The 22,785-nt window shown below is 40.0% G+C and overlaps 1 protein-coding gene across 1 annotated transcript; it reads left to right on the top strand.

Annotated features, from left to right (window-relative positions):
• The first annotated feature begins 12,764 nt into the window (after positions 1-12,764).
• On the top strand, positions 12,765-14,869 carry LOC106658741 (UDP-glucuronosyltransferase 2B15-like). Its single transcript, XM_014380838.1, has 5 exons — positions 12,765-13,289; positions 13,364-13,783; positions 13,857-14,088; positions 14,157-14,382; positions 14,449-14,869. Exons 1-5 carry the CDS (start codon positions 12,882-12,884, stop codon positions 14,723-14,725), a joined length of 1,563 nt encoding a protein of 520 aa, XP_014236324.1. The 5' UTR covers positions 12,765-12,881; the 3' UTR covers positions 14,726-14,869.
• Positions 14,870-22,785: the final 7,916 nt, after the last annotated feature.

Below are 22,785 nucleotides of genomic sequence, written 5' to 3'. Positions count from 1 at the left end.
TGACTAATTATCCTCAAAGTTAAGAAGATTTCAACTCAAATTTAAGAACCAACTTTTTTTACTTATACACTAGATTATATTTATCAAAAAATTACAAATCACTCATAGGTTTCAGTTTCGCTTAAGCTGCACAAGACCCAATTTATACCATAAAAGTGCAATAATAGCAACAATAACAACAGAAAAAATCTCGTACATCACACAAATCGTTGAAACAAAAAAATGAAAATAAAAGGATAATATTTCAACGCGTATCGCAAATTTTTATCATCAAAGATCGCTCGATTTTCGCACGTTGCTCGATGCAATACGCAATCCTCTCTATAACATAAATACGTGTATATAGCAGCAAATCGCGAGCTTGTATGCGTGAACACACTGCCAATGCTTAAAAATAATCCTTCATGAAAAGCTATACGCGAAGCCGAGCGATCGAGTCTTTTATATGCCGACTCTCTAACGTGTATCCCATGCAGTTATCCTGCTATATAATATTTCCCTTTTTTCAGGGGAACATCCTTGTCAAAGGGTGGAGGGTACTTTTCCAACACTTGTGTCCTTGTACATGTGTACTATCGCGCGCACAGAGCAGTGGTATCGTGTCAAGCGTCACGGTCAGCAATGGAATATGGAATACGAAAAAAACGAAACATATGAAAAGAAAAAATGCTCTCTGTATGTTATACAAGTGCGTACACCAGCGTCGAATGTAATGAAGTGTAATAGATGGGGGCTACGGCTTGGAGTATATTACACATGTGAAGTAAGCTCCGGTGTGGATTATACACATGAAATGATATTTGCGAGGCGCGGTATTTATACAGCGAGGCTCCGCAGCCTGCAGGGCTGCACCCGATTTCGACCATGTGTACATGCTTCGCGAACTACGGCTTGCGGTGCTTTTTTACGCCATTTTATTTGTTTGCTCGTCGTCGCTTACACGCAGCTACGTGAACGTAATATGCACAATATGCTCTGACATCAAAAGCAGCAACCAACTTCATCTACATTCAAACGACAAATTAATTATTTAATGTTGTTTTCAATACAACATCTCTTGCGGAAAAAACGTGCATTACTTTTTAAAAGCAAAAAATGTATATATTGAACACACTACATTGGCTCGTGAGTATACTGTACTCTTACGGTCTACGCAAACATTATGCATATATGGTCGATTATGAAGGAAATTTAATAGAGGGGCTCACTCCTGAATGACTTTATAAAAAAAGTGTGGAAACGCTGGAAATTGTCCAAACTCTTCGAAAAAATACACATTTTGTCACATTCTTTGGTACTCTTAAATTTTTAATGGACAAACTTAATGGACCATTACAAGCACAGTCGAGGTACCAATTCTGATTGTGTGAAAGATTGTAAATTTTGTGGTGATAAAAGTATGAATAAATTAGATTTATACTCCTATATATTTTTTATATAGCAGTGAGCTTTTATCTTAAACTTACTCAGAACTGAGCTAGCAAAATTTTAAATGTCAAAAATAACCATGAATTTCGGAAAAAGACCAACTGCTAGCCTCTGAAATAGTGTGATGGAAAGTTCCCAAAATTCGAATAAAATTTGAGGATATATATAACGATACCAATAACAACAAATATTTCATATCAGCAGAAAAAAAAAATTTTTGGCCATTCGTAAAAAATCGACCATATATTTATACGAAAGGTGAGTAGCAGAGCTCTCTCGTTCTATATAGGAGTGCTGAGCGCGTGACGTTTGTTTTCCCAAGAGACGGCGCGGCCTCACAATGTTTACTTGCAAGAGCTCTTGCGCGCAGTGATAAATTTGACGTGCCTGAAGTGGCAAAATGTCATAACGCGTAGTCGGAAAATTCAGAACACACACGGAGCGAGAGAACGTGGTGTGCAGCCGTTTGCATCGATCATCGCTCGGGCTCTTTGACAGCCAATATATTAAGCTGCGCACAGGCAAATTCGATCCTCCTATATTTTCCTTCAATTTCGCCAAGCGAATTGCTCGTTTACATGCCATTAGCAAGATATATATATATGCACACAGGCTGTTCGGAAGAATTCTGTCAAAAGTGCAGGAAAGAGCAAAAAGATCTAGGAAGGATGTCCGTCCGAAAGGGCATTTTCCGCATGTGCTTTTCCGGTAAGCTCGCATTATTCAGAATCACGCCCTAGAACGCCGTCGCCGTCGCTTATACGAATGCATTAGTCTCGACAATGGCTGTGTGTACGTACGAGTCCTAGAGCCCGTAGAGTGTGTGCTCGCGTGTAGAGTCCGGAGATTTGCCAAGCGATTTAGAAATGTCTCCCCGGCAAATGCGGCGATTTTTTGCAAGTAAGCAAAATGAACGAAAGTGAGCGAACCGAGTAAATGCTAGATTTCGCCTTTTCTAAACTTCGTATTGCGCGCACCTTCGACGGCGGATTACATTTGAGTCCAGAACTTTAGTTTTTAGATAGAAAAATCGATCCTACTTTTGATATTAAAATTCAAGAATTGAAATAATCGGAAGAAAGAATGGAAATTTATTAGCTTTGTTACTACAGTGCGATATCGAGTTTTAACAGTTTTCGCAGTTCGCTCGATTTATCTTTAACTGAAATCTGACAGTCAGTCAGGCAGAGGTTAATAATAAAAAAAAAAAAAAAAAAAAAAAAATAGATGTAGCAATTTTGTAACTTATTCATATCTGTATAAAACTGAAAACTCTCTATGCGATAGTGCATGTATACACAGAGAGACTGCCAAATTACTGCGAGAAATATACGTTGGCTTACATATAGGCACGAGCGAATGTTCCGCAAATTCAGCACGGAATCGCGCGACACTTTTCAAGGTATCTGTAGAAGAGGAAAGAGAAATTCGGCTTAATTTCAAGGGCTCGTTGACACGTTAGTCACGTCTGCATGTGTCTTCGTCGCCTCGTCTTCTTTATCGGTGATTTAGGCGCTCTGAAATGTGCCGTATACGTATCCCACATGAAACAGCCACGTTCTCCATTTCCCCAATGGAACTCCTGCACAGGGTATATACATGTATACCAGCTTGAGTATAAGGTGTGTGTTCGCTACCCGAACTTTATACGTATAAGGAAGAGTTATGGCGATCGCGTATGTGGGAAATCGCGCAAATACTGTGAAGTGAGTAAGATGTAGAGTATGAGCCTGAGTCTGGATAAGGGAGTGAGAGGGCAAGAGAAAGAAAGAGAGAGAGAGAGTATATGAGGTTTAAAAGGGTCAGATAGTGTCACGAGGACGCCTTGACTCTTCTGAAGTCAGTGGCGTATGCTGCACCGCCAGGCAGCTCAACCACAGCCAACTAAAGAGACCGAGGCTATTAAATTTCGAAATTTATCGTCCGGTGTTGATTTAGCTGCCAATGTTAACTTATTTCCACGCGATTTTATTTCCAGATCAATTGAAACTTTTTATCTCGCACCTGCATGCTCTTGCTATACTGCAAACTTTTACGATAAAAGCACGCAGCCGATTCTTATCAAATTTTAAATGCCGTCGAACTTGCTCAAACATCTTTGAAATAAAATATCGATATAAAAAAGGCTGTATATAGCGGCATCGGAAAAAGTCATTAGTAACGACGAGCCACGCGCGAAGAATGGAAACAGAAATAAGAGAAATAAATCAAGGCTTTGCTCTAGGTGGCAAGAAAAATGCGCGATTTTCCATCTTCTACTTATCGCGTGGAAATGCTTAAATCTTGGGCGTAGTCGCGACGGGAATCGGCGCGACTGAACAAACGAACGTTATCGCTGTTAGTTAGCGCCCAGCAAAAAATCCTCTGCCGTTATTATATATAGCTGGGCTGGGAGACATTGTGCAGGGTGGGTTCATTCGAGTTCTTTCATTGCAATGTTAAATGGAGCTGGACGCCTTCTCTCGTATATATATCGTAAGGTACAATAGGCCGTTCAGCTCGGAAGATAAGAGGCTTAAGCAAATAAGGAAACAGAATAAAGAAGGAACTGGAGGACTAAGCATCAGGAAGGAAGAAGATGTGCGTAGATTTTTTGTTCGGCAAATACCGAGACAAGCAGGACACGACGAGATATTACCAGCTTTAAAAACGTCGGCTAGAGTAAGAATTTATGCCACTCGTCAAAGGGATGTGCACGAAAGGGAGAGAGAGAGAGAGATGATGACCGAAAGTGAGACGGCCATGAGGATGGAAATGAATTTCACTCTGTGCTGCTGCAGGTCGGTAGGGATTGCCGTCGAGTTGTGTATTATATGCGCTCCCGCTTCGTATAACTACATGCATGTCGAGCAAAAGCAGAAGCGACGGCAGTGCTTCATGATAAACAACCACATGCTCGGCTGCGCGTATATACGTACGCGTGGATTCTCAATGAACGGCGCGTACAGTAGTACAAGCTTGAAAAGTCAACTCGGCGTGCCGGTGTTTTACGACGCTCGCGTTAAATGCAACGCTTGCACAAAACGAATGGGCTCGTTTTAATTTTAACATACACACAGCGTGGCTGCCTCCTACGACACGAAGAGTCGAGCAACGAGCGTTACAATTAAATTCGCGTAAGAGACGCTTCGCGACGCTAACGACACAAAAAGTATAAAAAGATGAAACGAAAAAGCGAATTCGGCTTTCCAAATTTTCGCACGCGCGCAAAAGTCGAAAAAAACTTTGTGCAGCTTGCACATAGAGAGAGAGGTATCCCGTGATGACGAGCCCTCGATCCTCTTGCTTCGTCGCGTCGAGCTTTCACATTATATTTAGCTATCTAATGACAGCTCGCGCAAACTGCTCCGTGAACGGGAATCGCTTTTTACGCCCAAGCTGCGAGCGATATTTTTTGCGCTAGAGAGTTCCCGGTATTATTAATCACGCTTTCTTCCCTCGGCTGCCTCGCGCTCCATGCGAAGTCGTATAGCTACTACACTGTACGCGGCTGCGTTCGTACGTATAGCCGCGTCGCTGCTCAAAACGAGCTTTTAAGGTTACGCCTTTGTGATTCATATCTCAAGAGAGTAGGCGTGATAACAATATAACAGCTGCACCGCAGTCGCGAGTGTCTACGCTTATAGTAGTAGTGGTAGACGACGAGGACGGCATTCTACCGGTGAGTCTTTTGAAAATAGCAGCTCGCGGATAATTGGATGAGATATACGGAAAGTTATTTACTTTTCCCAAGATCTCGCCACTGCTCCTCTGCAGATGCCCCTCGTTCCTTTTTACACGAGCAGCGATCGATAATTTTGACGCCCGCAAATCGAAAGCACATTTATGCCACCGCTTCTGCACATTACGCTCTCCGAGACACGCGCTTGCCTCTCGCCCCAGTGCAGCCAATAAATATAGTCACAAAGCACTCATCCTTTCACGTTAGAAGCCTTCCTCCTCTTGTGCGCGCGCTAAGCAATAATTGAGTAATTTTACGAACGGCTTAATTCGCCATTGGCTCGGTACGCACGTAAAACCTGTATAAGAGGCGCCTTTGCTCTACGCATGCTACTCTCGTCTAGCTAATTACCTTCCCTCCGACAGCGACGGCGACGGCGACGGTGGCAAAGACGACGACGACGTACGTATAACGTAGCAGTCGTGTATCACTTTGCCCCAACGCACAGCTACATAACTCGCAGATTTATATACGCACGCTCGCGCGCACATTCATATATGCATGCGTGGGTACGGCTCTAGGCTACAGGGACGAGGGAGATATACGTACAACACTCGAGGCGCGCAATCTCGGCGGCAACCCTTTTCTTCGGATAACGCGCCTCAGCTGCTAGCCGCAAAATACACCGCGGGACTTTTCTCGAATATTCCTCCTTCATACTGCTCGTCATTACTGGAGGTATACATGCATATAGGTTCACAAGTGCGTCTTTCTCTCAGTCGTAAATACCTAGCGCATACTTTGAACCACGACGAATACACATGCACAAACAACGATGAGAACTCATTTAGTAAATTAGCATTCAAATACGCATAGCATGCGTTAATAAGAAATTACGTATAGATGGATGAAAATGAAGACTAAGGTATTTTGGACAATAGGCTCGATGCACGCGCAACTGCAGTAACAGCGACAGCCCCAAGAGCCAGACAAATACGCGAATCGCGTGATGCTTTTAGACCGGAACTGCCTTCCTTGGAGACACTACAAATTATGTATGCAGTGACATTTGTCGCGATATCTTATCCAGCCGCGACTATAAGCAACTCTTGAGCGTGTGCGTGAGTGCGTGCGTGTGTCCAAGCTCTTAAATACACGTGCCTACGTGAGCCTATCGTAGCTTTTGATCAATTCGCATTCCTCATTCGGCAAACACGAGCGCGGCTCGTACGAGTTCGCTCGGGTATAAAAACGACCCTTTTATGAGCGTTTAAGGATTTTTTCGGTCAGCTGTGGAGGGTCAGGCGAGAGACCCACTTGTTATTTTCACATCGTAAATTTGCTAATTTATAATTCATGAATGAGGTAGAGATTCTGATTTAGCTGAATTGCGTATTGGTTTATGAAACTCTTCTGAATTATTAAAATACGCGATACTCATCATTAAATAAGATCATTAAATAAGATCAGAACAATTTTAATTTTGCAGTTATAATTACAGAAATGCTAATGTGATTTAAAAAAAATGAAAAAACCACAACAATAATGATAACAATAACTTGTAATTACGTGAAATTCGATAACATTTTTTCAAATGAAAACATAATTATTCAAATGCCATGTTTATGAAGAAGCTATGGTACGAGAGTGAGAGAGAAAGAGAGAGAAAATGCGTAGCGAGCGAGCGAGCCCTTTTTTGATTACGTAACATTAATTCAACACGAAACGGGAAAATTCTCGCGATAAAAATTCTCCGTGGTTGCAATCACGCTTGCCCATAGCTACTGCCGCCGAGCCGCGCGTGCTCCATGCCACTGTTATGCCAAGCATAAATAATGAAAAAGCCATTATCACTTCCCTCTCTCTCTCTCTCTCTCTTTCTCTCTCCCTCGCTCCCATTTTTTGTCCCATCCCATCCTCTTCTCTCTATTATTTCTCTTGGCTGGACTCGTTTTCTGATGTATAATACGCGATATGGCGTGTACAAGCATATACCAACGAGCATAGAGAAAGACAGAGCGCAATGTACCGACGCGATACGCGATTTTATCCAGCTGATGTCGCGCGAATTTTTCGTACAGACCTGCATATCACGTGCCATATGCAATTTTATCTTGCACAACTATCGTTTGGACTTGCAGGTTTTGTTCTCATAAATTGAAAAAATGCATAGAAAATGGGTTACACGTGATATAAACATTTTTACGATTTTTCTTTACATTTTCCGTAAACGAGTCATAGCAACGATAGCACCCAAACTCATTCTTGTGCAATAACAATGTAACAGTCTATTGATAAGCATGAAATATATTCATGTAAACTTGCATGTTCCAAAAATCATTCACAGTGTAAGAGTACTTTTGTGCAACGTAAGTTGATAAAAAAAGCTCGAACTTCGTGTGTTATACGTGCATACGGATAGAAAATTTATTGCTGTGTTATGCACCTCGCGCGCACAATCACGCAAACTGCTAAACATTTACGTATTTACCGAGACTTTGAATAGTGGCGTATGTATCATAAACATTACGTACCTTATACATCTGTATATAATACATAGGATTTTTATTGTGTATTTATAAAAGTACGCTGGGAACATTATCATATAGCGGCGCATTTTGCTCTTGTCACAGCGGTATACGGCCTTTGACGAATGCGAATGCGCCACGAGAACTATACCGTTCGTATACAGCTGTGTATGTGTTTATTTATAATTTTGTGCCGCACTTTCCATCCCTGCAACGTATATTTTAATGAATTTCGTTAATTAAAGCGAACGAGCGATGAATTTGCAGGCTAGAAGCGACTTTGTCTTTGCAGCACTTATCGAAATGGCGCACGTACAAGTCGCTTTTGCTTTATTGTATAATGTTATTATAATACTCTTTATAGAGAAATTGATCGCGCACGCAAGTAAGACTTTGAAAAGTGCAATCTTATGAGGATAAATTATAATTTGAAACAGAATTGCATGCTCATCGTGTACTGTTGTAGCTTAACTCGACTGCACATAACATTTCATGTTCAAGTGAAACGAAAAATATAGCGTAAATCTTATGCGTTTGGACAAAGTACGAGTAAATAGAGTCGAGAGAATTTGAAAGAAATTGATGTAGATTCAGTGCTCGCTTTATAGAGATGGTCGCGCACACGAATAGCAGATATCGTCGTCGGTCTCGTGTACACATACGAATTCAGCGAGAATTAAAGCAATAGCCCGGCAAATATATTCCCTCAAAGCAACCAATCATCTCTCTTGAGTCCGCCAGCGAACTACGGCCGGAAAGTACACTTAACGACAAGTGCGCTACTCGGCGCGCGTCTAGATGTACGCGTACACGCGCGCGGATACAAATCACATACGTAGCTGCGCGCGTGTACCGAGACGCAGCGTGCGAGGGTGCGGTACACGTCGGCGAGGTGCGCTCGCGTACATGGACCTACGAACGGACGGACGGGGCTGGAAACTTCTCAATTAACGTGGACTTTCGCTCTCACGCTCGGCTTTCTCATATACTCTCGAAAAGTAGCGATCCAGGCGCGAGCGACGCGCTGCCCCCGAGGGCCACTGTCCGCCTACGTAATTTCACGAATATGCCTGCGCATGTAGGAGCCCCTACGTGTGTGTGTCAGTGACATTCCGGCGACGTAGAACGAAATTAACTCCCGCGTGCGGGGCTGCTCGCCGAGTAATTATAACGTTGCTAGCCGCGGTGCATTGGGGAGGGCGTGAAAGGAATAATATCGTCGCAAGGTACGGACGCGCCGCCAGAAGCTCTACACCGCCACATCGCCATCACGCTTGACCGTCGCTGCTGTTACTGTTGCCGAAGTCATCGTCGTCGACGCCGCTCGTTCGCCACTTGACGTAATTGAACAGCAGCGCTGCACCGTGTATAGGCTCACGGATCGCCGCTGCACGGCAGATTCCTGCGTCGGTGTATCTCCCCGAGCCGGGCTTTGACACACTGTTGTTGCAGCAGCAGCTTCGCAGTACGCTAGCTGCGACTATATAGGGAGCATAATATAACCCAGCGTGTTCGCATATTGCACAGCCGTTGCCGCTACTACTGCGCTGTTGGCGCCTCGTGCCATTATGATGGGTTTGCTATTGAATTGACCGTCTCACCAGTTTGCCTGTGCATATGTACTCTTCTACCGCAATATATACTAATGTAACCAAACGTAAACACAAATGTTTGCTCTATTAGAATTGTTGATAACTCCAACGAGATGTATTTGAGGTATATACAGGCGAAACAATAACACCGATGTACCGAATATTTTCATCCGAGACAATTAGTTTTTCGGCATGCAGCGCTCGGCTGTCGATCCAGTCGAGTGCATTGCGAAAGGAATGAAAAAAACCTACGTGTAGCAGATATAAACGCTGCGCGCAAATCATAGAAACGGTGTGATTTCTTCATTTTGCAACGGTCGTTCAAAGCAAGTCGAAACAATACAAAACTGAACTAGACGGGACTGGAGTGCGCGTACGTAAAGCTTTGCATTGCGTCGCTCACAGCAAGGGTGAGCCCAACAAAGCCTACGGCAAGCGTACGGCCTATATATACATCTAAACAATCATCGAAGTATCACCCTCTCACTCTCGCTTTGACTTTCATTTTTTTTTCTAGTTGCAGACACGCACCAATGCAATACAAGAGCAAAGGAATCCGAGAGCCGAGTCGGTCCGACAAAGCGCCGGTTCATTAGAAACAAAAAGCTACGATTTTGTTCGACAAACACAATAAAAAAAGCTCGTCGAATAGAAGAGGAACAAGGATCTCGTGGCGCGCTTTATGCAGAGACGCAATATATATTACGTAATATGAGATGCGGCGAATGTATGTATTACAAGTGTACGAGAACGCCCTGCTCTTTATGAGGGACATCAAAGGAAAGCCTGGAAATAGAGAGAGGGAAAACTTGCGCAGTCATCTGCCTTCCTCGCAGGGCTATCCATTCAAAGGTATAAATATGTTTGTGTGAGTGTCCGCTCCGTACACGCAACGCGATCAAACTTTCATTTCATAATGTGCCCCCGCAAGTTCGTGATGTCGCGCCCGATCGAACGATAAGCGTTGCGCCGGCAACGGTCAACTGCACCATTCGAGCTACGTGACAATACCGCGCACATGAACAAGGTGATGAAATGGCGTAGCGCACGGGGGTTCGATGCGTGGTATTGTGCGTATACACGGGCATTTTGATTTGTCACTCGCATATATACAGAGTAGAGGCCTAAGCAATGAGAGATTGATTGATGTCCGAGTATAAGCGAGAATTTATGAGTTATGAACTTCGTCGATTGCGTCGAGATATGCTTTTTGTGACGGCTCGAATTACGATGGCAAATTTAAGGTCTGTATAAATGACTTTGTTAAGGAATTTTCATGGTTTTATCGAGCCACTTTTACATCTATGAAATTAATGCCTTTTAAACATTATGTATGATTATAAAATATTAATAATAATAAATAGTGAACTAAGCTGAGCGTTGATGAAGATTAACAGTTTTTATTCAAAATCTTATATAAATGTATCATGAAAGATATAAAAGACTATAATGGAAATATAATCTGATAGGTCGCACGAAAATCGAAATATATGAGTGGTAGACAAACAAGTAAGTTCGTCGATATTCCGTGGCTTTATCTACGCTCTTAATAATTCATGAAAGAAGCCGGATAGTGCCAATTATAAAATAACGAAGTCGCACCGTTAAAGTATAGCTACAGGCAAAAGCGAGCACCAGAGCGAGAGAGATAGAAGGAAAAAACTTTTCCCCTTTTTGTCTCGTCAAAGGACTATATACGATGCCACGTTGTATAAACTATTATATACAAGATGCTGGAAAAGATATAGTAGCTCTACTTGGGCTTTTTTGCCTTGAAATGGAGCGCGCTGCGGTGTCTGCTGACATAAAAATTTTTTATTACTTTCTTTTTTCAGTTGCATGTTGTGGTACATGCTCTTACTTACTACAACTCGTGTACAAGCTGTCTAGTAACTATATAGATTATTGAAATTTTTTCGATGCAATATCCATTCAAATGAAACGATTTGCATGCGCAATGTCATTTTGATCGACGCACATTTTCCACAATAACTTTTCTAAATTAAAAAGCTTACCGTAGCTGTATTTCAAAAAGCATATAATTATTTTCTACGAAATCGTCCTTTCATTCTGTTTGCAGCGCTTGAGAGAAAAAATCAACTTGGCGTTTTTTTCTACGTAACGAATTTATGCAAAGGGCTATTCAACTGTCTTAATTGAACATTTTTCGCCCACGAGCTTTTCGCTAGTAGCTTGCAGGGCTGCCAAGGTGATGGCGAGGTGAAATGCAGCGGAAAACTTTTTGCTACGGCGAAGCAACGAAAAGCTATTCGCGCGCACCGAGGTATTTGACAAAAGAAGCTTTGAAACCGGTGGGAGTATATATAGACCGTCGCAAGCTGCTATATATAGAGTATATACGAAATGTTAATTACTTCGATTTCCGAGGTAATCTCTTGTCTTGTGCATTTAAGCTATTTTACATTCCAGAGCGCGTTCGTTTGCTCTTGGGCTGTGAGGCTGGCAGAAAACTAGATGGTTTAAGGAACTTTGTCGCACTTGCGACATCACACGAAGAGATAGAAGCTTTCGGAGCAGTATATACCTGAAGAGCAGTCACAAGGGCGGAGGCGGCAGCATAGTGTGCTGCTGATGTCATACCTGATTGTCTAGTCAAAAGTCGAGCGAAATGTAGATTTGCAGGAATAATTGGACGGAAAACGGTAGAGCTACTTTGAATTAATTGCACTGCGATCTGCCAGTGTATAATTGAATTTTCAATTATATTTCTAATACTCTGTGCTTTGACGTATCAGTTTTTATCGAGCTGATTGCTCGTTTTATGGGAGCGGCATTTGAAGAAACAATAATAAGACTACGCCGATATTGTTGTATAGAAAACTGTTTATTTTGTTCGAAATAAAATGAAAAAAGCTTGTTTCAGATGTTTCTAGCTTCAACTGAATACCAAACGTTCAAGTTGATTAAAGCAATCATAACAAATTCCCCTAGAACCTAAATGAAACTTCCGTTTCTTGATTAAATTTTATACCTCACGTCACAGGAGGTCGGCACGAGCTTGTTTTCTACAATATACAAAAGTATATAAACAATGAGTCACTGAATGGCGCACGCGCATGAAAAGGAGATGAAAATATATAAGTTGATGAAAAGAGTGAACGCATTATTTTGACAAAAAGATAGGACCGGATCCATATCTATGTAGTTCGACGTTTTGAAAGCAAAATATTTATAATATCGCGTTGCGTTGAATCGCTTTTACTTCTGAGCAAAATTAAAAAAGGCGTGTCAAAAATGTTGCCCGTCTAATTAAATACTTCGGTATTTAATTTGAATTATTTATCATTGAAATGGTTTCAAGATACTTGTATTGCATAATGCATAAATAAGATAGGTGCGACGCGTGACGTTTAATTTTTAGATTAAAAGGTAATTACGTAATATCACACCTCATTTACCAGAGACGCAATTTACTACTTTTTTCGATTCAATGATGAGCAAAAAGTATAAATTATATAAATTTAACGTTTAATCTTTTTACAAACAAGAATGACGTTCGACGTTTGCACAGAACTCCAAGCAAAATGTTTCTTCGAGTCATCTCAGTCAGTTGCAGTCCTCTGAATTGGTAACAACGAATAAGTGTAAAAATTAATTTGTGCAAATGACGTTTACTTGTGCACATGTGAACTGTTAACTGGAATTTTCAAAATGTTGATTAACAAATTGATTTTGCTACTCGTGACTTTTGAAGTGATAGGTTGCTGCAGTGCTTATCGAATATTGGGCATTTATTCTCTACCAATCAAAAGCCATTTCATAATGATCAATCAATTATTCAAAGGACTCATTGAAAAAGGCCACAACGTGGATTTAATCAATACTTTTCCTTTGAATGAAAATAATACGAGCTACAAACAAATCATGACGTTGCCCGATCATTCAGTTTTAACTTCGAAAACACTAAGAATCGACGAATTCGTCGTAAATTTTAATAGTAATTACAGTTTGATGGGTTTACTTGGAAATGCTATTTGCAAAAATATTGGCCATCCAGAATTGTTAAAGCTGGCTGAAAATCCACCGAAAGATCCACCCTATGACATCATAATTTTACACGTCAGTATGAATATATACTTTATTACTGAAGAAATTTCATTTTTAAAGCTTATATTTTCTACGCGCTTACGCAGATGATGAACTATCATTGTTACATGATTCTTGCGCACCGCTGGAATATACCAGTTGTGCTCGTCAGCACAACGGCGATGTATCCATGGATGCATGACATGATTGGCAACCCCGAAAACATAGCTTTCTCCCCCAACAACATGAAAACTGTACCGGAGGGCAACGGATTTTGGGCTCGTCTCGTTAACGCTTACATATTTTATCGCTTGAAATTTTCCTATCTTCATCAAACGCAATATCAAAGTGATTTGTTGAAAAAATATTACGGGCCTGATGCTCCGAATATCCGAGAGCTCGAGCAGAGCGTGTCGTTGGTTTTGATGAACACATACTTTCCGATCAACGGTGTCAAGCCATTGACTACTGGCGTTGTGGAAGTTGGTGGTTTGCATATAAAAAATGATGGACTCGAGCTCGATGTCGTAATTATCACGATAAGTGTTTGACTTTCAATACCGCTTATTTTCTCGCATCGTTAACCTGATTTATGTGCAGGATCTGAAAAAATGGCTCGACGACAGCAAAGACGGTGTGGTATATTTTTCGCTTGGATCGATGTTCCGAATTGAAACATTTCCCGATCATGTATTAGATATAATACTGGAATCTCTGAGAAAGCTAACCCCAGTCAAAGTGCTTATGCGAATTGCAAAATTAGAAGAATTGACTAAAAAGTTACCATCTAACATACACACTCTTCCATGGATACCCCAAGAAAAAGTTTTAAGTATGCTTGCTCCAATTTCAATGAGTCTTGCCATTCTGACATACATCTTGCATTCTTGTATTTTTCAGACCATCCTAACGTCAAAGCATTCATAACTCATGGTGGTTTACTTGGAACGCAAGAAGCTGTTTTTTACGGTGTACCAATGATTTGCATACCACTGCTGGCCGATCAGTGGACAAATGCTCAAAATTATGTGAGATTAAAAGTTGCTACAGTGGTTGATTTCAGATATATGACACAGAAGGAGTTTGATCAAGCCATTGATAATATTTTAAAAACTCGTGAATACGGGTAAGCCGATCCTATATTAATTTTTGCTAATGATATATATTATCTGATCATAAAATTATTTTGCAGTGAAAATGTGAAGAGGTTGTCAAAATTATTTCGCGATAGGCCACAAAGTCCACTGAGCACAGCTATATATTGGATTGAATATGTCATCAGAAATGGAAAAAATTCGTTGAGATCGCCAGCAATGGATTTAAAGTGGTGGCAAATATCATTGTTAGATATATTTTTTGTTACAATCATAATGCCATTGGTTATATTTGCATTATTCATAATATTTTTTATCAGATTTATAAAAAGACTAATATCATTTAAGAGATCTGAAAGCAAAAAGAGACGCTGATTGTAGTGATTAATAATCCATTTGGTGTTATAGTATAATTAGATAATAAGTAATTCTAATATATTAATTCGCAATTAAGCAAAATTCTAAATATTACACATCTATTATCTGTAAAAATCGAGTTCTAATAGATATTTACACATACGTATTGTTCAATACACCTTTAAAATTTTAACAAACTGAGGTGCACTATTGCAGAAAAACGAACGAGGTGACAGGTCTCGGCAATTTCAAAGTATATAAGCTCAAAGCAACTCCAGCCAGCTGAGAAAAAGTCGGAAATACTACTAGAAAATCCGCTACGCTTGTACTTATATCCTTTGTATTTACTCGCCTTTTTTGTGACTGTACTCGGTGCACTTTTTTATCCTGAAATTTTTTTTTCGTTTGTTGCTACGCGTAGATTTTTAAATCCACTTTTTATTTTTGCGCTACTCTTTCTTTGCAAGAATAAAAAGGAAGTATACTTTTAAGTTGAGATTTTTCAAGTAATACTTTTTTGTTAAGTGTTCACATCGTGCAACGTTATGATTAAAATTCCTCTTATAGACTATTTCGAAAGTATTTACAAGAGCTTTTAATTCGTAAAAAATTATTTTCAATCTAAACTTTTTACAAATACTTTACTTTTTAAATTTTTTTTATAGTAGTCTTAAAAACCGGCTGCCCTTTGAATTTTCAATCGTTTGAATACTTCAATCTTGGAAATGTCGATTCAAGTAAAGTATTTTCCGATAATGATTTTCTGTAATGATTCAAGATTACTTCGTCAATTTTTCCACGTTGTTTACATATTTTTTCACTCATAAGCTTTTTCTTGAATATCATCAATTTTCGCATTAAAAACAGGAATTCTTGAAATAAAATACGCCATAGAATTGCAGGTAAGAAAACGTAATCAGCCCAAGTAAATACTTCTCATGCGAATTGACCTTATCCAGTGGCACAGCCCATACACTCCATCATGTAGCTTATCTAAATACTTCACACAATGCGCAATCGATTGCATTTTCAAAAGGGTAGTTGCTATACTGTGCTGCACTACAAGTATGTGTGTATGAGTTTGTGCATGTGTGAATTCCAAGCTGAGTCATGCGAACGTTACATATGCTCGCGCACACGCACACGCTAGCGCGGCATACATACAAACGACGTTGAAGAATCGCACACTTCACGGCACGAATTATAAGGCAAAAACCCGAGTGAATATATACACGATTAATCTACGGCACTCACGCATGCATTCGTAAGAATTTCGAGCACGGGAAGGGGATGAAGAGGAGCAACCCTTGCGGGTGTAATTAAAAACGAAGAGCACGCGCATATGCCTCTGAATGTAAAATGTTCTTTTTCAGTCTCTCATTCTTTTTCTCGTACTCTTTCTTTTTCCACTAAGTATTTCTTCTCTCCCTAGAGAAATGCCTCCGCGTAAAATGTCACGGTGTACATGAGGGAGTAGCAGTAGTAGCAACACAGCATTTCTCCTGACAGTGCTAAGTTAATTAGAATGCATTTACTTGCTGCTAAGGGATGTATTAAGAATAATCTCTATCCCTTTCTTCGCCAAAAATTAAACGTGTCTTTGGCGTTTTTGCCTGTTAATTATGTATGCTCGAAGAAAATGTTTTCTCGAGAAAAGCAACCCTATTAATGATTTTTTGGTTCATATTTGATGTTCTGACCAAGTTAAAGTGTCATTCAAAGGCAGAGCGAGTGCCGTTCAATAACGATAAGTGTACAAGTAATTTATTTTTCATGAAAACTATGAAGTACTCGACTCAATGTTACCTTCACCACTGCCGCATAGACTTTTACGAGCGTATCCACTTTCTCGCTCCCTCATAACGTCGATCACTCACCTGTATGAAAAACAATATTTCTTTAAAGTCTCAGATAAGTAACATATAAAGCGATATTTCATGACCTGCGCGACGAAATTCACCCACACTCATCTGCCAACAGACAGCCAGAGCTGCCAGAAAATATAAGTAAACAAAGTCGTAATCTTGCGAGCATCATCCTGGCACGACGAAAATCCATTTTGGATTGCATGTACACATAATCTTTTTCCTTGCTTCTCACAGAGTACTGCCTTCGACGTACTTCGGCAATTGCGTCACGCGAACCTTATGTACGTACGCATAATACTTCCACCTATGAAAAATGTTCTCCATCCATTTACCATCTGCAATTTTTCAACTCCCTGCTCTGAATAATAACGCATGTGTAGCTGAGCTTATTTTTAAGAGTTCATATGTATACTTGAGGTAAGAAGATCGATATTAAATTCCAATTATTTTTCTCTTTTCCCGAGATATACAAGATGAAGAATTTTGCGATGGTGTCGAAAGTTTTCCGCTGCTCGTTCAGATTCGTTGTAGCATTGTTGGCATTGTTATCCGGAAAAAACTTTCCGTACGCCTTTTTTGTACTTGTCGGGCGAATCTGTCTCATACAGAGTGTTTTCGTTGTCGTTTTGTTTTTCTGCGTAGAAAACTTTTAAAAAAAGTATTCAACGCGTTTTGCTTTTCTGCAATCTTCCTTGCATGTCGTCTAGTAGCTTGTAAAATATTTAAAAAATATTTATACGTATCTACTCAAAGGGTGGCTTATTTGTCCTATCCCGAGAGCGACAAGTTTAGCGATGATAATATCGACTTGGAAACGCATACCCATCTCTGTTTATGTATTCATTCAGTGAAAATGTCAAAGCATAATTCATTTCTCCCTTGCGTGTAAAAAAATATTATCCTCAGTCGCAGGTAAGCATATCTCTCTTGAGCTCGGCCCTCTTTCGAGTATGATGCCTTTCCCGCTCAAGTCAGAAAAATATCGAGTACAATAAATCCAAACTCAAATCTAAACCACAAAAGCTGAATCCCTCGTGGCATTACCTACCTATATGTTCTCTCTTTCTCGTTCATAGTCACTTTCGCTTTTGCTTATACAGCGTATTTTTCTGCGGATTTTCCTTTTACAAGCGCTCGCTCAACAGCTCCGCATTTTTCGCTCTCTCCGCGGATCTCGAGATACACAAGCGGCCACGCGTTGAGTATACGCCTCGCGTGCTTATATAGTAGCATATCAACCCTGGCAGTTAGTTTAGCCAAAGAGCGAGAAAAAGGAGGAGAAAGAGAGAGAAAGAGATGGAGAGAAAGGCCTCGACGTTTAACGGACTCACTCTCATTTGCGTAGTATCGTATATATGTATATTTCACGACTTAATGTCTTTCGTGCGTCTGTAGAACGCGACGTTTTCGTATATTATAGGGAGGGAAGAGGGACGAGAGGGAGAGGAGCGAATATCCCACTGTAGGCGAAATGGCAAGTTATGATGCCGAGCTGAATTAGAGAAACTCGTAGCTCAGCAGCCCGGTTTCATATTGCTGCTACTTGCTTGGTTGCAAGCCTACATATAGAAGACTGTGTATATAGATACGACGGACCAGTGAATCGTATAATATGTGTATATACGAGGAAGCGACTGTCTCCGAGAAATTGTGGCGCTTCGCTATTTATTGGCTCATCGAGACAAGGGCGCACGGCAGCTCTTGCATTCTCGCAAGCTCAGGACATAAAGAAAACGGCATTTGCTTGCCACTCCTACTTGATATCCTCGACTGCTGCTTTTATTTAATAATTCGACCAAATTTAATTATAGTCGACTTTACATTCTCTAAGCGAAAAAAAAAATACGAGTTCAATTATATTTATAAGTTAAAATTTCTTTTTTTTCTTAATCATGGTGAATTCAAATGTTTTTTTAAGATAATAAGGTAGAAGATGAACTGGCGATTTACCCATGTGACGTGGCTTCACCGCGCGTGTCATTTAAAAAGAGCATCGGCAAAACAGCAGAGTAGCAGACCAGTCCCCTGTAAACATGCTTTCGCTCATCCCCAAAAGGGAATCCTTTAAAAATCATTCCCAGAGCAAATATCTTTTGCGCGCGGCCCTGTGTGTAGACTCCAGAGAGTATACATACGTACAGTGCATACGCGCGTTGTCAATATACATATAAAAGTACGCAGGGTGTATGCTCGGTGAAAAAGTAAAAGAATAAAAACGTCGGGGACAGCTAAAAAGAGAGCTGGACCCCCGAAGAATATATTCTCAAAGTCAATGGCACTCGAAGATACTCACAGCAGATATACGTACATAAGCAGTAGTATCGGGAATGTATATACATAGGCAAAGATAGAGAGAAAGAAAGAGAGAGAGGAAGAGAAAATATATCTATAGGACGCGTAGGACGGAAAGGCCTCTATAGATTGAGTTTCAAGTTGTTCGCCAACAAAGTCTCTCTCTCTCTCTTGCTTGGCTTGCGAGAGCGAAACACTCGAAGAGTAGCTTCGCCATAGCTGCTGCTACTGCTATTGCTGCTGCGATAGGATACACACATCACGATGCTCGTAGCAATGCAATCTTCGAGATGCATCACTGCACCGTATACGTGTGTATGCCCTCGCGGGAATTTTCGTTTTGCTCCGCTGACTTTCTGCACTTCATCTTGCTTGCACACGCGCGCACTGGCGTACACTAGTAGCTTAAACTTTTATGGAGCTTGCCGTGTGTTGATTCCTTTTTTTTTTTCAAAACTATGTATATTGGTCAACGTCAAAATGAATCTCCTATTCGTATTTGATTTATACATTTGGATTCATTTGGATTATTTACTCAGTTCGAAACTTTGCCGATTAGTGTCATGAGACTTTTTAATCAAACAATAACCACGTACGTTTTTTGCAGAATATAATTTTAAAAAACGCTAATTAAATGAGAATCAAAACCCGGGGCAGTTCTGACACTTTGACAGTTTTATCAATTGACGAGCATGCAATATAACCTCAAAGCGATTTTTTTGCAATAATAACCGTCACAGCATATTTTTGAACATAAAAAATGTAAGTTTTGGGATATGAATCTTCAAGAAGTACAGTAGTAGAACATTCTCCCGTTCACAGTAACGATTCAATACAAATTCACTGATATTACATGCCTTACATGAATCAAAAAAGAAATAGTGAAAAAGCAAGATATGTAGTAAAAACAATTCCAAAAGCTCGAATTTTTCTTCAAATGTAAGAAAAGGGATGAAAATTACTTTGTAATAACTTGTCTTCCTATTTCAGATAAGACTTATGGTAAGAAATATAACCAACACCGAATGAATGGAAATGATCAACACTCTTCTATAGTGATTATGAAAAATATACATTTAATAAAAGGAAAATACGATTCGCTTAATGAATTACGCAGGATTGATATAGATAAAAGACTGAACAAAGAAAAAAATGTATTTCTACTTTACTTACACAGATCGAGTAGATTCATGTATCACAATAATATGGCGTCCATAAAACCATTATTGCTGCACCCCTATGCAGCGTATCGAGATAGAGAGCATCTGTCCTCTCGTCTGCACGCACGAAAAACGGAATCCACATGTTTGTTCGAAGGCTCTTTTAATACGCAAACGATATGCGCTCCTATATAAACTAAAAGTGTGCCTTTGTTGTACTTGTTACGTGCCTGGTGCGTCGCGTAAAAAATTAATATATGAGCAAAACCACGGCAATCATGAAATGTCCTAAATCAAGATTAAAAGTAATTATGTATTCAATTTATTTTTAAAGAATATATTGAAAAATGAAAATCCTCAAAATTTGGACTCTCTAGATTTATTCCTTATGCATCAACAGAAGCTCTAAGTTAGAATTTCATTTTCTTCTTTATGCGGTGACTCGAATAGTAATTACCGCGAAAACTCCTCTAAAATGAAAAATATCGTTATTTGCCAAAAAATTTGAATACATCATCAGATTTTACATCAAAACCATTGTTCAAATATGTTTTTATTGTTACCCCCAATAAAGCAGTATAACAGTTAAAAAATAAAAATTCGATTTTGAGACTCTGTAATTCAATAATTCATAATACAACGATTTATTGATCTAAAGAGCTCAAAATTTGAGAATTTTAATCTTGTAATGTACGTTTTAAGAGTACATACTTAGTTTTAATTTTGATTTTGAAAATTCGATGTGGCTTTGCTCATATGTATGTAGATATAGTATATACTTTATGCAGCTGCAAAGTATAGAGCTCGACAGACAAGACGAGTTAAATATATGTCGTTGGCACGCGACACTGTTTATCTTTCTCCGGCTAATATTCCCCTGTGAGACAGTGGCTCGAATGCGTCTCGCGCTCGCATCAAGGCGCAGGGGGGGAGAAGCGAGAAATTTTCAAAAGCCACCATCGAGTGTATACAAATGTAGGCGCGAGCTTCACACCACGGTTTAAGCGCCACATATATAAACGTACGTACGTGTATACTGTACATATGCACGGACACCCCGCATCGAGCGAGCCATCACGTTTTTTGTCCTACTATTACGCGAGCTCACGCACGCTTCTGGGTATACGATATGTGCCGAATGAGCCAGCGACACTTTTATAATTTGTTGATGTTGTCCTGCGCAAGTCCATATGTATCCGAATGGGTTAAAGAGAGATGACGCACAGATGGTGCGACAGAGACGGATAGCTTGAAGGCGCGCATGCAGCTCGTCTGTCGCAATCGAGTACAACAATTCGCTGTTTTAGTATTCTACGTATGTAGCGCAACTTGTTACAAAGATTAATGTGAAATTTTTTACGACTTTTTTCCATTAGTTATCAAAAGATGGAAAATAGAAATTTAATAAAAATTTGACCAATTTTACTCACGCGTGGCACCATGGATAAGCGCAAATAAGACGCTGGTAATAATGAATTACCTGTAACAGAAAAACCGTGAATTATTTTATTATTTCAATATAATCCAACCGCTAATCTTGTAAGAGCAGCATAAAATAAAAAATCGAATATAGTAGTGTTTATACTGCACAAACAATCTCCCCTAGTAAGACAATTTTAATGAACTTTCGGATATTCGAGGGCCTGCAGGGTTAAAATAATAATGAAACAAAGCGCGAAGCTAAACTTTTTAGCCATGGGCTATCATGGACACGTGGCTTTGTATCAACAATAGTATCAGTATAAGCTCCATATCCGATAAAGCTTGAATGCACAATATATTTCGATCACTGTATTTTTCCTTAACTCGACTTATTTTGCAGTGGGCGCTAAACAAAGCTTTTTTTGAAGGATGCAGAACCAAGCATGTTTTAATGATTGAAAAAGACTAAAAAACCTTCTTTTTCATAAAATTTATTGTAAAAATTGATATCATTTTCGACTCAATACTAAAACATCCTTTTAATCACAGTAAAAATATATTATTTTAATTATATTATTGTACCTCCTCTATCGATGGTCAACACTAGATAAACCTCATTAATACAATGCAACAATATTTGTTTAGCTATTGTGCATGGTCAAAATTCATTGCAAGCAAAGAAGATGGTAATTATGTGACTTTTTATGAGCAAAGATAATAGATTTTAAATGATTCAGGTTGGTTAAAAAATAAATTAAACACAGTACAAAAAGTGAGCAAAAATATCAAGTGTGTGAAATACGTAAATATAGAGAATAAACATTGCGCTTCTTTCGAATCACCCGCAAGCCGTTGTAGCGGAAACTGTCTTTCCAGCTCGCAGTGGGATGATAATGAGCGCAGTGCGCGCTGGTAGTATTTTCACACTGCTATTGTTTTTTTTTGCACCCGCAGCAGAGCTCGCAAGCTCTAGGCTGGAGGTTGTCAGTCGAGAAGGCAGAAGAGAGATAGGCCTCTGGACGAATTTTTTCCGCTCGCGGTGGTAGCAACAGAACTAGCGAGCTGCTAGGTGCGCGCAGCACCAAAGCTACATCCGTATATTTCAAAGCTTTTCCGCTCGACGCAAACTACAGGGGCTCCTGCGCGCAGAGCAGCAGCCGCGTTTGAAAGCGCGCAAGCTCGCGGAAACTTTTAATTATTGCGGGCTTCCCGTGACTCACTGACTCGCCGTAGGCTACGAATTAATTGGATTCGGGACATATTTATTTGCTCGCCTATGTACGTACAGGTACGCGTACGCACAAGGAGAAAATTGTCAGCGCATTGACACACAACG

The sequence above is a fragment of the Trichogramma pretiosum genome, unplaced genomic scaffold (assembly GCF_000599845.2).
Source record: "Trichogramma pretiosum strain Unisexual culture from Peru unplaced genomic scaffold, Tpre_2.0 scaffold16, whole genome shotgun sequence".
Taxonomy (NCBI): Eukaryota; Metazoa; Arthropoda; class Insecta; order Hymenoptera; family Trichogrammatidae; genus Trichogramma; species Trichogramma pretiosum.
This window is presented reverse-complemented; position numbering and strand designations above follow the sequence as displayed.

What these genes read in the sequence shown, in the direction of transcription:
- LOC106658741 (XM_014380838.1), top strand. Translation starts at nt 12,882, where the DNA reads ATGTTGATTAACAAATTGATTTTGCTACTCGTGACTTTTGAAGTGATA. An exon ending in ATGACATCATAATTTTACAC is followed by an intron (nt 13,290 to 13,363) that starts GTCAGTATGAAT and finishes GCGCTTACGCAG; the next exon opens with ATGATGAACTATCATTGTTA. An exon ending in TTAAAAACTCGTGAATACGG is followed by an intron (nt 14,383 to 14,448) that starts GTAAGCCGATCC and finishes ATTATTTTGCAG; the next exon opens with TGAAAATGTGAAGAGGTTGT.